The sequence below is a fragment of the Aphelocoma coerulescens genome, chromosome 10 (genome assembly GCF_041296385.1).
Source record: "Aphelocoma coerulescens isolate FSJ_1873_10779 chromosome 10, UR_Acoe_1.0, whole genome shotgun sequence".
Taxonomy (NCBI): Eukaryota; Metazoa; Chordata; class Aves; order Passeriformes; family Corvidae; genus Aphelocoma; species Aphelocoma coerulescens.
Genome location: NC_091024.1, coordinates 2769477 through 2786124, shown reverse-complemented (window position 1 = coordinate 2786124; position 16648 = coordinate 2769477). Strand labels below are relative to the sequence as shown.

General features: G+C 39.2%; 1 protein-coding gene and 1 long non-coding RNA gene across 2 annotated transcripts in view; one reads left to right on the top strand and one right to left on the bottom strand.

Moving 5' to 3' along the window:
- LOC138116723 (uncharacterized) overlaps positions 1-16648 on the top strand; it is an 80559-nt gene that overhangs the window by 30724 nt on the left and 33187 nt on the right. The window lies entirely within an intron of this gene.
- The window catches only part of GALK2 (galactokinase 2), a 46900-nt gene continuing 42927 nt past the window's right edge, over positions 12676-16648 (bottom strand). The window contains exon 10 of the mRNA XM_069026352.1: positions 12676-13135. Coding sequence (XP_068882453.1) covers positions 12928-13135 — 208 coding nt within the window. The 3' untranslated portion in view covers positions 12676-12927. The remainder of the gene's footprint in view (positions 13136-16648) is intronic.

Below are 16648 nucleotides of genomic sequence, written 5' to 3'. Positions count from 1 at the left end.
CTTAAATCCAACTGGAATCATAATGTTACCAGATAAAGAGCCAGCAATTTGAAAAATGTTGGGGTGCATTTCAGTGTGGCCTCTGAGGGTGCTTTGATGGCAGCATCACTGAGCTTGGTGGATACAGTGGAGGAAAAATGGGATACCAGTGGTGATCTTGCACTCCTTCCTCTCTCTGACAGATACTCAGTGATCCATATTGTACTCAAATCTTGTCAACAAAGACCTTGTTACTGACTTGTCAGGCTGCAGAGCTCAGCCATGCTCTGAGATGTGACTTTTCCACTGCTCTTCTCACTAGACTGCCAGACTGGGCTGGATATTGCCTCTGTCTCTCTCAGCCTGCTACACTGGGATTCTTCTGGGATCAAGGGAGGAGGAGAAAGTGTTCATCTTTTGTCATACTTTTCTCGTTTTATTTCTCTCAGATCATCTGGCACTCTTTGATGACAGCAGCTTTTCTTTAGCCTCATGCTGTTGGTTACAGATCCTGTTCCATTCTGTCCACTTTCTTCTTTCCGGGGAGAACGCTGCTGCACAGCAGGAGAGCACTGCAAGGGTTTGAGATCACTCCTGGTTTTGAAAGGCAGTAAAACTTCTGTCCTCAGTACTCTGTCAGAAGGGCTCCCCATCTTTGTTTCTGGTGTGAGGGTGTTTCTTCCTGAGCAGGACCCTGCACCTATGACTTCTAAATTTGTTATTCCTGTTGATCAGCCTTTCAGGCCTTTGCCTGCCTGCTTGCTGCTGCACCTTTCCATGGAAGTGGTTTTTTTGTGCACGTCACTTCTGCATGCAGTGGGAGATTTTTGTGCAGTACACAGATTCCAGATAGTGTGTTTCCAAACCCCCTGTTGTGAGTAAGGTTAGATTATAATTCAGTTTGAGTCAGGAGTCACTTTATTCCTTTTCTTTCCTAAACTCACATTTTGGGGCTAAAGAGTTTCTATGCTTATGGGTTTCAAAAATTCCTGGGCTAGATCTGGAAACTCAGGCCTTTTCTAAGATCTTTCTAAGAATTCAAATTAACTGATTTGGAAGTGCTTGGTACCTCCTTCCCCCTCTTGCTAATTTTCAGCAATCTGGAACATTGTTCTCACACGTATTCTTCTTATGAGTATATAAATTTTTTTGAAGCCCTATGGGATAATTGTCATTGCTGGAAAACTTTTATTGAATGGTGTTTGTCTGCCAGCATCAGAACTTGAGGAGGTTATTTCATCTTGGCTTTCATTTCAGTTCTATTTTAGCAGTTCTTTGTCTTCAACTCCATCATCTTCTCTGTGCACTGAGCTGCTGTGTTCAAAGACATTTTTTGAAATAAAATTCTTCATTTTGTGGTTCTTATTCAGTGATGTTATTTCTCATTTTAGGAGCTTTTGTATTTCTTTAAGGCAAATGAGACATGTTAGTGGTTATTTGTAATTCTTTTTTGTTCAGTGGATTTCCTGTTATGCAAAAATGTAAAGCTTTTCTCACTGTTCTTCCAAACTTTTGTTTTCCTGTCTTGATAGTTTTGTACATCTGTGTCTGCTTTATAACCTGTGGCTAAGATGTACTTGCCCAGTCAAGATCTGGCTTTGTCTTCGTGGATGTCTGACAACTTACTGTAAAACTGCGAGTTAGAACTCCTGCTTGTTTGTTTCAAGACCTTCAAGAAGTGAACAACTTTCCTTTTCTTTAACAGCTTTTCTGAATGGACATGAGGGTACTGAAGAACTATGTAAAATTATCAGCATGCTGTGCTTGCGTGTTCCATGTGTCCAGTAATGGTTTTATTTCTTTGTTACTGTAACAAAGAATCCCAGGAGAAGCTTTAAAGCACAAGGCTTGCACTGGGACGTGTGCACTGCTCAAAGCACAGGCAAAATCACAGAGTCACAAAATGGTTTGGGTCGGAAGCAACCTGAAAGATCATCCAGTTCCAACCCCCTGCCACGGGCAGGGACACCTCCCACCCACCCAAAGCCCCATCCAGCCTGGCCTTGAACACTTCAGGGATGGGGCATCCACAACCTCTCTGGGCAGCCTGTCCCAGTGCCTCACCAACCTCACAGGAAAGAATTTCTTCCTATTATCTAATCTAAACCTGCCCTCTCTGTTTCAAGCCATTACCTCTTGTCCCATCACTTTGTGTCCCTCTAAAATGTTTGTCTCCAGCTCTCTTGTAACCCCTTTGGATACTGGAAGGCTTTGCACACACTTCTGCTTTACAGTTATTTTTCCCTTCATAGGCAGTGGGGTGGGGACAGACAGACACCCACCTTGTGAGATTGGGTAAATACCACTCTTTACCACCATAGAAATCCAGGATTATTAATACCAGTCTGTCCAGACACAGTCTTTTAAAAACATCTGAGACAGAGCTAAGTATCTGTGTTTTATTGCTAGTATTTGTAGCAGTATTTTTTCTGGTTTCCAGTGACAGATCTATCTGTTCCAAAAAATGTAGTTTAATCTTTTAAGATACAGTAAGTGGATTAAATAACCTTTTTAGCACCATTTTTCATTAACTGATTCATTATCTGTAGAGAAACCTCTTTGCATAGCATTTTGTCTGGGGAAAAAAAGTGTGGAAAATGTGCTAATGTTCATTAACATTTCACTGGAAGTGTGATGTGTATCCTAAAGTACCAAGAAAATGCTATGTATGATTTTTGGTTTTTTTGTTAGAAGAGGATTCAATTTACAAAAATCTACCTAAAGATAGGAAATATATGGCAGATGAAGAAATAAGTGAATGTCGTGAACATATAAATACTGTGCCAAAGGAATCCAAAACCATAACAGAGGTTTGCTTTACATACTTCTTGATTTTAAAAGGATCATACCATGGGTAATGTACTAACAAAAGCCATGATTCTGTCAATTTTTATAAACTATGTTATAAAACGCTTGACAGAGTACAGAGGATTATGGGGGGAAAACAACAATGCATGTAACTGAAGAAAAACTCAGCAACAAAGTGGGTTTTTCTCTAGTGAACTGCAGTTGCAGTAATATTAGTTGTGATATATTTAAAAAACTAGGCAGAAAAGCCAGAGATGAATGTCATCTTTAAGTTTGTTGTGTGGGTTACACCATCAGTGGTTTTGAACAGTGCTGGACTGTTGGACTTTTCCTTTTATAACCAGTTTTTGTGCTGGGTTGTTTTTACATGTTTTACTTTTTTTTTTTCAGTTCTCTTTTCTACCATATTTTAATGCTTTCAATGTTCACAAAGGGAAAATGCTTTTGCCTGAGATGAGAATCAATTAGATTAAGGTAAGGGTATGACTGTACTAAACCACAGTTTAAAATTTGACACACTAGTTTAATTATTGATAAAACTTTATCCCACATCTTGATTCTTTTTAAATAGCTGTTCACAAAATCCAGCATTATTTTTTACAATAACTCAAGATTGCAAGTGTTTATGTTCCATGCCTATTGTAGTCTGAAGTTTTTCTGCTTGAAATGGAGAAGGGTCTCCTGTAACATTTGATCGTTGCCATCAATCTTTGTCCTGATCCCTTCTTATACTGGTATCAGCCTGGAGTAGTACAGTACTTCTTCTTTGGTGAAAAAAAAATCTTAGTTAAAAAAACCTCAACATAAATATTTCATCATATGAATGTCAAATTTCTTAGTCCTTTCTGTCAGTATTCTCAGTTTGATCATATCCTTTATTGACATTTCTCCCATTTTTAGAGCGCTCTTGTATCGGCTCAGAGTTGAATGCACCTCTGTGCTCCTCAGATTTTGGTGGTTAAAGTCCTTTATCTCCTACTTTCTACCTGCACATGATACTGATAAAGCTGTGTCATATCCACTGACTTGAAGAGTAATTGTACTGAAGTTTACAAACAACTATATCCTTTTTGACTCCCTGACCAACCTGTATTGTGTTTAAAAACCTTTCTTCAGAAGTTTTTGCCCAAGATGGTTTAAGCCAGCTGGGGCAGGGAGGAGAAGAATGCATTACTCAAGTCTCACCCATTTATTTTGTTTCCTTTTTCTGCTGTGATCCACAATAGCTGGGACAGTTTTCTCTTTTCTAGACTGAGACAGACCACAGTAATGCAGACAATCTCAGCAAGTGGTTTGCCTAAAAGACAGAAACTTAAAAATACAGAAAAAAGGTTTGATTGGTTCCTCATCTTGTTATCCTTTAACCTAACATATGATTTAAAATGTCTGAAGTGAGACTGCACTTCAGCTTGGTTACTTTATTTCTGTTAGATTTCTGGGGAATGAGGCTGAATGAAAAGCATAAATCAAACCTCCCAGAATGTAATGAAACTCCTCTCATATCAGGATTCTAGCTTTATATATGGACTTGGTTCTATTATGGCCCTGAATTACACTCTTTGGATCCAAACATCTATAAATCTTCAGGAAGTTTAGAGTATTTTCTGAATTTGGACATATTTCTCTGGCATGTTTCTTTTTGAACGTAGAAAGGACTTATCTGTTGTGTGGTACAGATATTCAGAGCCCTTTGTTCTTTTTATCTTAAAACAAAGAGGTTTCAGAAGCAAAGATTTGCTAATTAATTCTATTCTTTCCCTGACACACATAGAACTTCTTTAATTACCATGTTTTTGGAGGATTTAATGAAGACTTACTTGGGTTTCTCTGAAACCTTTTCTCATGGGATTCTTAGAACTTCGCTTTTCTGTATATTGAAGAGTTTGCACACAACACATTAAAGAAAACCAGTTTGCCACTGCTTTTCAGCATATTCAGCATAGGGACGCCTCAGCTTGCTTGTAAAATCTCAGCAGCTTCTGTTACAACAGGGCAGCCCTTACTCAGTGAATTCAGGGGTCAGATTGTGTTATGGTAGTTTAACTTCACTGACTTCAACACATTTCGCAACATCATATAGAAGAGTGGAAAACTTTTTTTTTCAACTTTGTGTGGCATTTTTATATTTGTCATTGTTTTTATGAACTTTACAAGGACAAATTGTAAAACTTGTTATTAGGCTGACTAATGGGATAAAAAGAAAATTTTAGACTTCTTGTGAAACTGATTATGTTTTTCTCAGCAGATTTTAGGTGACTATTCACATTATGAGCACAATTCTGTCTAAAAATAAGTCATGTCCACTTCTTTATGGGTTTATTGAGAACAGAAATTTCCACACCATTCTCCCTTTAATGTGACCACAATGGGCAATCGTAATTTGTCCATTTATAAAAAAGAATAAAGTAGCAAATTGGCCACCATAAACTGTTAGTATATCCACTTTTGCTGACATGTTTATTGTAGTTTGCAATATGCATGATGTTGATTTTCAAAAATGTTCCGTTTTCTTTTTTGAGAATATGAATTATAAATTCATGAATCACAGGAATCAAGACTAATACAACTCTGGAGCTGGAAACACTACATAGCACTCATCTATGTCATCCTCAAAAAACGGGGGTGTTGAAAATTTTCATACTTTGATTAAAAGCCTAAAACCTTCAGCTGAAGCTGAGCAAGTCAGATAGTTTTTCCTGCGTTTATGTAATGAGCAAAAGGCATCTAATGAACACGTCAGGAAATGTTTAGAGAAAACCTAAAAAGGGACAAATACATACATTTCAGTGCCCTGCCCAGAACCTCATATAGCACAGAATCTCATAAAATAAACATGTAACTTTGCCTAAAGTCTGAAAGTATTTTTAATGTTTTGTTTTCACTGTATGTTTCAAAGGAAAGAACTTGACTCCAGAAAACACATCTAGGAATTAAAGATGGCCCCTAATGAACAGACAAAGGAACGAAAAAAGCAGAAGCTTTTGCAGCCTTAAAAGTAGAGTTCAAAATATCATCCCTCTTACAAAATATTTCCTGAAAATAGGCTTGTGGAGCACAAAAGTCAATTCTGGAAACGCGAGAACTATGAAAGCAAGTCCAGTAGTCGGCACTTTCAAAAATAAATAAAACGATCAGGCAACAACTGTATGCTAATTGCATTTAAGAAATAAAAGACCACCTACATAGAAATAAAATAAATCTCATTAGTGGAGCTAAAGCAGAGAGTTGAGATTCAAACTCTGCTCACCAAACCCCTTAGGCTTGCCAGGAAGAGCTTATGAAGTCACTGCCATTTTCCTTGGGATGGGGCAGAGCTGTAAAAACTCCTTCTGTGCCCCTCACTCAAGCTCTAGTGGCTGATGTGCATTTCCTGCCATAGTTGTGCCCTCACTTTCAGAGGAGCCAACCAGATTGTTCTTGAATGAGCACAGCTCATCCCAGCTAGAGAAGGGAGGAGGGTGCCCAGAGCAGTCCTGTGCAAGAGGCTGATAGCTGAGGGTGATGCTAAGAAACCCCACAAATTGTGACAGTGTTGTTCTGTCCAAAAAATTTTATTCACTTAACCATTTAATTTGTTTTATGAAAAATCAGCTTTAGGAAGGCACAACACTGCAATCTTATAACCAAGAAAGTTAAACATTTTATGACTTTTAGGCAGGACAATAAATTTTGAAGGTTTTCAGTAACAATAGCGAGAGGCCTGTGGGTCCATCTCCTGACGCAGCTCACAGAAACCATCCTATTCCCTCTAGAGGAAGTATTGAAAATCATTTGCAGCCAGTGACCCCTCTCTTCCTGCTGGCCATCATCGGGTTATAGATCTTCAGAAACAAAAGCTGTCCAGGCCTCCACTCACTCTCTCAAATGGTCTTCTGGAAAGAAATGAAAAAAATAAAATAATTTTTAAAATCAAGGCTATTCAAAGCTCCTCATCTATTTTGCTGCTGACATAGTTGGATTGGCTGTGGAAAGATTGCAGAGGAATTTGACTGGGTATATTTGTAGGGCCAAGGCCTGACCATAACCAACTTGAAAAAAAGCCCAATAGGTATTTTTTCCTTGACCTTTAACCCTTTGTCCCCAAATTTTTCCATTCACAGCTAGTATTTGGCTATGACTAAGTTTATGATTCAGCTGTGGAGCTTTAACTTAACCTGACAGAAGTTCTGTAAATCCTTGCTAGACATTTTTGGTTCTGATTTTAGCTCCTGTTTTCAGTTAGACTTTTAAATTCAGCTATGAAAGTTGGAGCTTTATGTTCCTAAATAAAATTATGTTCAGCCCTTCATAAAAAGCTTATTATTCTTGCAGCTGCTATAGGTGTTTAGAAGTGGTGCTCTGATTTTTTTTTTTTTCTCAAGTACAGGGTTTTGTCTGAATTCTTTTATAGATAGAAGCCTGAAAAGGAAGGAGACAGCATCAAGAAAGAATGTTCCCTGGGAGAAAGTCAGTAGAAAATGCTTCAGCATTTAATCAGAACAATTTAATTCTGTTGATAATTGATCAGTAGAACACAATTAAAAAATCCTGCTCAAAGTCAGAACAGCTCAGCCAACAAAAATAAATACATGTATTTGTCTCATGAGGGACAGATAAGAAACCAGAAAATGTAGAACAACCTGAATAAAACCTTCCACCATAGGGAATCTGGCAAAAAATAAGGTATTTAATAATATTCCTGAAGAATTGCTGTAAGAGTTTCATACAAACCTGCTTCAGTCTCCCTTGAAAAATTAATCTGGATTTTAAAAAAAACCAAACCCACACATCTGGCTTGATCACTGTCTGATAGAATACATTTTTATTCCCACCCCAAATCACACACAGCTTGGCTGGAAAGAAGACAGCTGCTTGGGCACTAGTTGTGTTTCAGTCTGAAGTACATCTAATCTTTATTAAGTTATTTGAGCCTCGTGTGCCAAGTGCAGAAAGTTGTGCTTTAGTGGGAAGAGAAATTTTTTCCTTTTAATATTAATGTGTAATTTTGGCCAACAAAAAAAGGTTTAGGAGATGATAGCAGTTCTCAAAATGCATTAGACTTAAAATTCAATAAATATATTCAATGCTTTTGTATAAATCCTCATCAGTTTGTTGCTTCTGCAGGAAGCACTGCTATTGGAAATCAATCTCAAACATTTTAATGATCAATTAATTCTGAATGCTACTTAATGTCTTCTCATCTGAAGCTTAAACATTTTTTACTCCTCTATGGATTTTCCATGACTGGGTCTGACACCTATGATGAATTTGATATGAGTGCCTTAAATTACACATGAGATTTGGGCATGCTAGCTTTATGTGCAAACTCTCCCTATTTGTTATTGCATTGTGTGAACTGTTTGCTGGGAGTATGGGCTGGGTAAATCCACGTCATGCTGGAATCAGTGACCAAATCTGCAGAGGCTTCAGGAGCTCCAGGGAACATTCACCCACAGGTTTAACTGGTCAAACAATCACAGCTGCCCTGAGGAAGAAAATGTGCTCAGGAAGCAGCTGTTGCCAGTGTAGCAGCTCCAGCTCTGTCCTGCTGTCCGAGGCAGTGCAGCTCTGCAGTCCCAGGGCATGGGGAGGCTGCAGAGGAGGTGGATGGGCACTGCCCACCCTGGGCACAGTGACAGCTGTCTCTGTAAACCCAGGGCTGTCAGGGGAGGCTGTGGTCTGTCGTGTCCCACAGAATCTCAATAACTTGTGACACAAGTCCAAAAGCACAGGGCAGAGTACAAGAGATAAGATCACTAACAGAATTAATCTCTTGTCTCTATTTATGAGATATTGAATCTTGGAAGAGCATTTAATGAAAGAGCTGGCTGAACTGCAGAGCTGAGGGAGGACAGATGTGTCGGCAGCATTGCTTGGCAGTGCTTCCTCTGCCAGTCCTCCGTGCACTGGGAAAATCTGTCAAACAGGGCTGTATCACTGTGAGCAGTTAAGTTTGACATTCCCCACTGTAGTCCTTTCTGCAGTGAACTAGTCTCTTATCAATACCTAGCCTTCCATCTCAGAATTAATTTAATGTGCTGCATGATTCACAGGTTTCATGATGTTGTCTTACCAGTCCAGTTTTCATGCTGATACTTTGTAGTGCAAGTTCTTTTATGGAGTTTGTTTTTTCTTGATGAACCTTATAATGACAAGAATCGGGGAGCACTACCTCAGTCCTGCCCAGAACAGCTGTGATTTGCAAGGTATCTTTTTTTAGCTAGCTCTTGAGAATGTTGTGTACCTTTAACTAGATCTGGTTAGGATTTAGCACACAAATAAGCTTCGTAGTTAGCTGAAAATACAAATCTTTCACTTGACTAAAGCTGCAGCACAGCAGTTGCTCCAGCATATCAAGATGTTATTAAAGAGACACATGGACCTGCAGAGGAATTTCAGAAGGATTATACTGACTAAGCACACAGCAGTTGCTAAAATAAAAGTTGGTATTCAGATCATATTAAGTAGAAACCAATATTCCCGAAAATGTTATGTAAGTAATTGCTATATATTAGGTTGCCATATGTCCGTGTGTGTGTGTGCTGTGTCCAAGACAGCCAACGTCAAATACACAGAATGATCCCCTCCCGTTGAGTGAATGGGAGAATTGCTCTCCTGCTATTTCAGAGGACGAGCATGTTCCTGTGTATGAGAGACACAGTCAGCAAATGCAGTGATGAAGATGTACATGTCAGTGGGATTACCATAATGCAGAGTATTAATATGGCACCAGGCAATGATGCTGCACCCAGATGTCTAACAGTGTCTCCATTCCAGATCCTTTTTGGAAAGGTTTAGAGCCCATTTACTGCACACTAAGATTAAACTCGTGACTGAATGAATTACAGTCAGGCCTTAAGATAAAATTACACTCCATGGATAATCATAGCTCGTGCTAGCCTTTATTGAGTGCAGGGGAAACAGTGACAAAGGACAAGGAAATGCCTGAGGTACTTAGACTGAGTCAGAGAAGGCATTAATAGTAAGAGCAGTTGTTCTCTGGGTACCAAACGCCCTGAGCTGAAGGAGAGGGACAGGGATCAGAATGAAGCACCTGTAATCCAAAGAGAGATGGTCAGTGACTTCACTGCCACTCGACTTCAACACTCACAAGACTCTGGGGCTGGATGGATCCACCCAAGCGAACCGAGGCACCTGGTGGAAGTGCTCACTGAGCAGCTTTCCATAGTTTATCAGCAGTTTCACCAGAGGAGGTTTAGACTGGATATTCAGAAAAAATTTTTCATGGAAAGGATTGTCAAGCACTGGAACAGCTGCCCAGGGCAGTGGTGGAGTCACCATCCCTGGAGGGGTTTAAATGATGTGTAGGTGTGGCACTTGGGGACCCGGTCTCTGGTGGACTTAGTGCTGGCTCAATGGTTGGATTTGATGGTCTTAGAGGTCTTTTCCAACCTAAACAATTCTATGATCTGATTCACCAATTAGTGTTACTCTAGCTAGAGAAGAGATTTTTAAAAGGTAGTCAGGAAAAGCTTCTAAAACTACAGACCTGGAAATTCTTGTGTAGGCAATATGCTCATGAGCTGCTGCTTTAGACTTCAGAATTTTCATCAAAATCAAAATCTTCTTGCTGGTATATTAGATGTACTACTAATATCCTTGCTGCTTATCATTCTCATGCTTTGATCATTGGGGAGTTTTGCTATTACGTAGAAACATGTCTTTAAAGGTTTAAAAAGCAAACAAAAAAAACCCCCAAACACTGTTTTGTTTGTTAAGAAAGAAACATTTACTCCCTATATGCAGTCAGTAAATAAAAATGCTTGAGTGCCCTTTTTATGTAAATGGTTCGAATTCTGTAGGTTTTTCAATGAAAGTTATGTCTAAATTTTACTGGGAAAGAGATTTATCAGAAGTTTAGAACTTTTGGTTTTGTTCTTTCATACTCTGCCAGTTTCCTGTTTTCCTTTTCTTTGTTTATGAGATTATAATTTATAAGATTTAGTGACAGAAAAATTTTGAAATGTACTGCAGCCTGTGTGTTTTGGGGAAGATTCTATGACTTTGTGTGTCATGCTCAACTTAAAAAGAAGAAGAAAACCCCATAATATATTTTTATTCTGCTCATACACTGATTAGTGCTTCCATGAATCCAGGTGGACTAAAGTTCAATGCAAATATCTTAATAAAAGGACTGGTATGAACTCTGTTCTGCTCCATTTTTATGACAGGATAATAGGAACTCACTGGAGTAAGCTCAGGATTGTATTTCATTAGGCAGTTGGTAACAAAGCAATGGCATTATTTTCTTTAAAATCTCTATGGTTATCTTAGACATTCTTGAAGATCCTTACTTGGTTTTTACTTTTTGGAGTCCTATATTTACAGGTTTATTTGAAGGCATAGTATATCTACTGTACATTACAAATGGGTTACAAAATACTCAATTTTCAAGGTAGGCAATAGGGACTGTTAAAGATCAGCCCATTCTATAATTCTGCCTATTGTTCAGAACTATTTCCCCTGTCCTTTGCTTTTCCCTTCTCACATGCATCCTTTTAACTGTCCTCCCTAAAAAATCATCTTTTTGTTCCCCCTCCTTGTGCCCAGACCCCATCCTTTTGATTTACTTGACCAAAGCAGTCTGTTCCACTTTTCCTGGTTGTCAGAAATAAGAAATCTTCTCTACTGATATTAATGCCATGACATTCCCCTCTGAGGTTCCTGAAAAGATCTGGTAGTTTGCATTGGCTGTTGTTCATCTGCTGTGCTCAGATTTGGCAGAGTCCTCTCACAGAATTAGGAGCCTCTGAGAATTTGGGTTTGGCCTGAATTAGCATGGGTAATGTACAGAAAATCTGAGAGATCTCTAATTTGATGCAGACTTCTGGACATTAACTTGTGCTTAGCATCACAAAAATGTGCCCAGGGCCAACTCTTGCTGTGTCTTTTATGGCTGCAAGGGCTGTGACACGACCAAATCTCTTTGATTTTTTTGGAGAGAGCAGAGAAGTGGAAGTTTGTGCAAGAGAGAGGCCACAGGAGCCTGACTTTCCCCTCGGGAGCAGGGTTAGGACATCTTTGGGGGATCCTGATGTACAGGATCCCTTCTGCAATCACAATCATTTCTCCTGCTGAGGAGGCAGGTTATGAATTGTGGGTCTGTGCTGGCAGAGCAGTTACTGGAGATGGCAGGAGCAGAAAGTGGGGGCAAGGTCAGAATTTGTCAGTAACGTCAATGACGTTTTCCCTTGGTCCTACCTAGAACTTACTTTTGCTTAGTACAACTGAGTAAATTCTCTCATTAATTATTCCTTATAAATTTTAATTGTTTTTTTACATGGTTAGTGGACCATATTTAGTCCCTTGTAATAGTTTTGCATAAAACACAAATGTTCTACAATGCAGAAGCTGGGACAGCTGGGGCTCAAGCATCAGAGTATGGTGTTTGGGTAACTCAAAATCCAACTTTGCTTCATTATGTGTTCATTCACTTAGGCTGTCACATCATACAGCTCATGAACTGCATTCCTATTTGTTGAAACTTTCATACCAAGTCATCTTGCACAAAGATACCTAAGAAATACTGCTAGGAGAAAAGCTGTCCTACTTAACATAATGTATTCCTAATGCTTCACTTGGCCTGCAGGTGCTCCTCCAATATTATCATTACTGACAACAGTAATTATCCTGCTTGTGGACAGTATAAAACTTCGAATGTTTAGCAAAGTCCTTCCAATTTTTTGAATGCTTCAGTTTAATCTTCCTTTTTACAGAACACTCCAAACAAAACAATGTCCAGGACCTGAAGAGAAAAAGCACTGAACAGCCCTGCAAATACTGCAAGGTTCCCTCCCTCCACTGAGGGAGCTCATTGCACACCTGGTCTCTATTTTATGACAGTAAAGGGAAAAGAAGAGAGAGACACTGTAACAAAGTATCATCTTTATTTCAATTTCAATTTTCCCCATTGATAGCCTTTAGTAAATCAATATTTATACTGAAAGATATATTTGATACAGGAAAAAAAAGACTTTTATAATCAAAGAGTTTTCTTTTAATTGCTTCTTCAGAAATATATTTTGATAATAGGAACTGCTCGTTACAATACAAACCAGAAAAAGCATTCATTTACTGTGGCATGGGAAGTACTGCCAGTTCTACATGCTCTACATAGTTTCTTTAAAATTTTTACGTTCTTTAGGCCTCAACAAAAACCAAAGCTCCTCTCCCAGGTTTGGTAGCAAACAGACTGTTATTCTCCACTGCTAACCTTTGGCCATCCGTTTGGTAATACGCTTTTTTTACATTTTTTAGGAAAGTGTTCAGCTTGTCAGTAGGCACCATTGACACAGTGCAGCCACCCCATCCAGCTCCAGTCAGACGTGACCCGATGGCCCCAAATTGCCTAAAACAAAATAACAGGGAAGAAATCATGTAAAATAAACCAAAAAGGGGTACTTTGCCTTATATAAAATTCATATGGAAAACTCAGATGTGTTTTGAGTATTCCTATGTCATCTGATTTTTCTGAGGTTCACTTGCTTGTATGTAACACTACAGCAATTTGCAGTTACCCTTTTGGACCAAAGAAAAGTGCTGACGCTTTAAATTGCAATATAGTCATTTCTGTCAGTTCCAAAAGTCCCCCTGTTTTGTAATGCTTCAACATCAGCTGTTTTTAGGATCACAGCACAGCTGAGATGAAGAAAGCGGGAGAAGAAAGGAATTGTGTTAGCAACATTCATAAGACATCAGAAGTGAAAACAGAAATACATGACAAAAATAACAAAAGAGGGTTCATAAACTAATTGCACAGGATGTAGTCATGCAAGCCATTTTCTAATGTGGCAAAGACAAATAGCTCTATTCTTCCAGGACAGATCTAAACCATGCTGAAGATTCACAGGCTTCTGCAGGACTGCCCAGCGTGCCAGTCAAGAAAAGGAGAGTTCAGAGACTCTCAAAAAGTCATAGAGTCACTGCACTCTGTATAAATAAACTCACATAAACTACTGTTTATGCTGAATGGACAGAGTTGGGTATCTCTCTTTAGAGGAACCTCACAAACTTAAGACTGACAGCAGTAGAGGTAAAGTAAGAATGTAGTCCCAAAAGAAAAAAATGCTCTTAATGAGGAGTGTGAACAGAAAGAACAATGACAAATAAATGACATCCAAAATATAAACCATTCCCAGCCTCACGATACTGGCCTGCTAGAAATGTCCTAGAGCAAATCCCATGCTGTTCCACTGCAAGACTCAGATGCCTTCTCATCAGAATTTAGAATTATTTTCAATAGGTTGCTTACCTGTGTTCCTGATCTTTACTGTGACTCAGAAAAAGTAGGGAAACACCATGCAATAAGTTACTTTGGGGCTTTTCTAACCTAGTGAGAACAGAACCAGTCAGATTTAGAAAACTCATCTGAAATCTTATTCTCGTGGGAGATCTAATCTGATTTACAAACAAATACTTTCGATGTGTTTCCAGTAGCCATGTGCAGAGAGATTCACCAGCCCTAGAACATGTTAGAGGGAGAGACAACATCATGTGATAGCACTGGAAAATGACAGCTCATTCTGAGTGGGCTGTTGTAATTTTTCATGTGTGCATTTTATGTTAAATGGATGTGGTGTAGTGCTGGGTTAGTAGAGGTTTAGGTCATATTTCAAGCAAGTACTTGCATATGTGTTTGATTCTAAACACACATCTCTTCTTGAACAGAAACACTTTCTTCAGTGTGTCTGTGTGGTGCCACCCTTCATATTGACTCGATTTTATGTTCATTCTGTGTTTCCTGTTGGTGTTTTATTTTACTTCTTGTTATTCCTGTAAGCCACTCATTCTCTGATGCAATTTTGTTAGTTTCTAGTCCATGGAGCAAGCTCCTAAATGAGCAGGATCCAATCCAGTCTCAGTTGCAATCAATAAGGAAATTCCCATTGACTTTATAAGGCCCAATCCACTTTTCCGAGTCTGGTAAATCAACTGTCTGTACTCATTTGTTCTGTTACCTCAGTTAGAACTTAGTATTTCAGATGGTGTCTGGCTTTTATTTTGGTAGGCAACTGAAATCCCTTCAGAATTGTTCTAAACCTTTTATTGATTTCATAATTCTCTGTGGTCATGCTCATGCCTCATTTTTACTGAGTCATTTTCAAATACTTAGTTGAAATAAAGCATAAAGTAGACAGAAAATATGCCTGTTGCAGAGCTGAAGTCACTGTGTTTCAAAATACTGTGGCTTAACAGTGTCAAATGTGGTGATAGCAGCCCCTTGGGGCTTACTGCTGAGGAACCTGATGGGCAGTGCTGCACCATCTGAAAACTGGGTACCTGATACTACACAGATTCTGGAGTGAGCACCTAATTCTGTGTCTGCAGGAGATGTGGTGCCTGGGAGGCATCTAGGTCAAACACAAGGCAGGTATCTTTGGAACAGGTCTGAAATTGTCTCATTAAAGTCTTAATCAGTTCAGTACTAAGCTGGACCCCTCTGGTAAAGTGGGATTCCTGGCCAGACACTCTTCTTGTGCACTGGCATCTAGATGGGTTTTTGAAGAGGAGTCTGAGCAGACAATCTTGTGGATAGGGAGCTCACCCACGCAGTGGGAGCTGTGGGTTTCATGTGTGGGAAAGGCCCTGCGTGCTGCTGGGCTGGGCTGCAGCGCCAGGACACGGAATGCAGGGAGAGATGGAGCACACAAGGAGGAGAACGTGGCTGGAGTCTGGGGCTCAGGGCACTCGGCCCCCAGTCTCAGGTTCTGGCCTTTGCTTCTGGAAGTGTTTATGTATCTTGTTCCAGTCTTCATTGATACAAAGAGAATTAGCTTTTGGGGGCATAAATGAGAGTAAAAATATGAGTACTGCAGCAAAGGAAAGAAGAATAAGAGAATAAAGGAAAGGAGTAAAAGTTTGGTATATGGAAACAGTAGGCAAGGCATGACAGTAGTCCATTTTAAAAACAATTGTGGTGTTAAGAGGTGAAAAAAACCTGAAAAATATTGTTAACTTGAAATATAAAACTATGAAGTAGTTTTTCAGAAAGCGTGGTGTTAACATGGTAATATTTAAATATATAAATGGGGGGGATTGTACTTAGTATGGTTTGTAGTAGTTTGCATTTGAATAGCATCTTTAAGCCTTTCTGGCTTTGCTGAAATTTCAAATTATGCCATGATTGCAGGCTTTGCAGATTTAAGAACATCACCAGTGGTAATAGTAAGAGTCTTGACAAAATGCAGAATCGTCCTGGCTGCCATAATGCACCTGCACATAATGTATAACCTGTATCTTTTAAAAGTGGTCAGAGAGGATTCAGCTGTCTGCCATGTAAAAGGCATGGCTGGGAGCACAAAAGTTACCAGGCTTTATAGCACCAAAAGATGGAGAATGAGAGAATGAAAGTGAGTGATGTGCAATACTAAGGACTGAGAGATTTTCAACAGTACCTAACTTGCTCAGGAGCTCACATCCAATTTTTTGTCCCTAAATTGCTTAGTAAGTCTGCTGTGTTACCTGCTTTAAAAGACCAACAGGTAAACCAGCCACGAACTACATGAGGTAGGTTACAGAAAGTCCAAGTCTTCCATCTTTGCAAAATGAAAAAAAACAACTGACCAACTCGTGGTTACAGTTTTCAGCACTACAAACCACAGCAAGTATGGATCCCTTTCTTTCTTGGCAGAGGTTATACAGTAAAACATAAAGATCTAGGCAAAACAGAAAACATCTGGATATGCAGATTATTCTTCACAGTTTAAACCTTGTAAGGAGAGAGCAGCAATGGACTCAGGCAATTCTGTGGAATGTATTTTTGGAAAGTCTTTTGAAAGTTACAGGGCAGCTGTATATCATCGTAAGTAAAGAATGTAATTTATGTAGTTCCCAGCCATTTCTATAATCACATCAGCCAAGT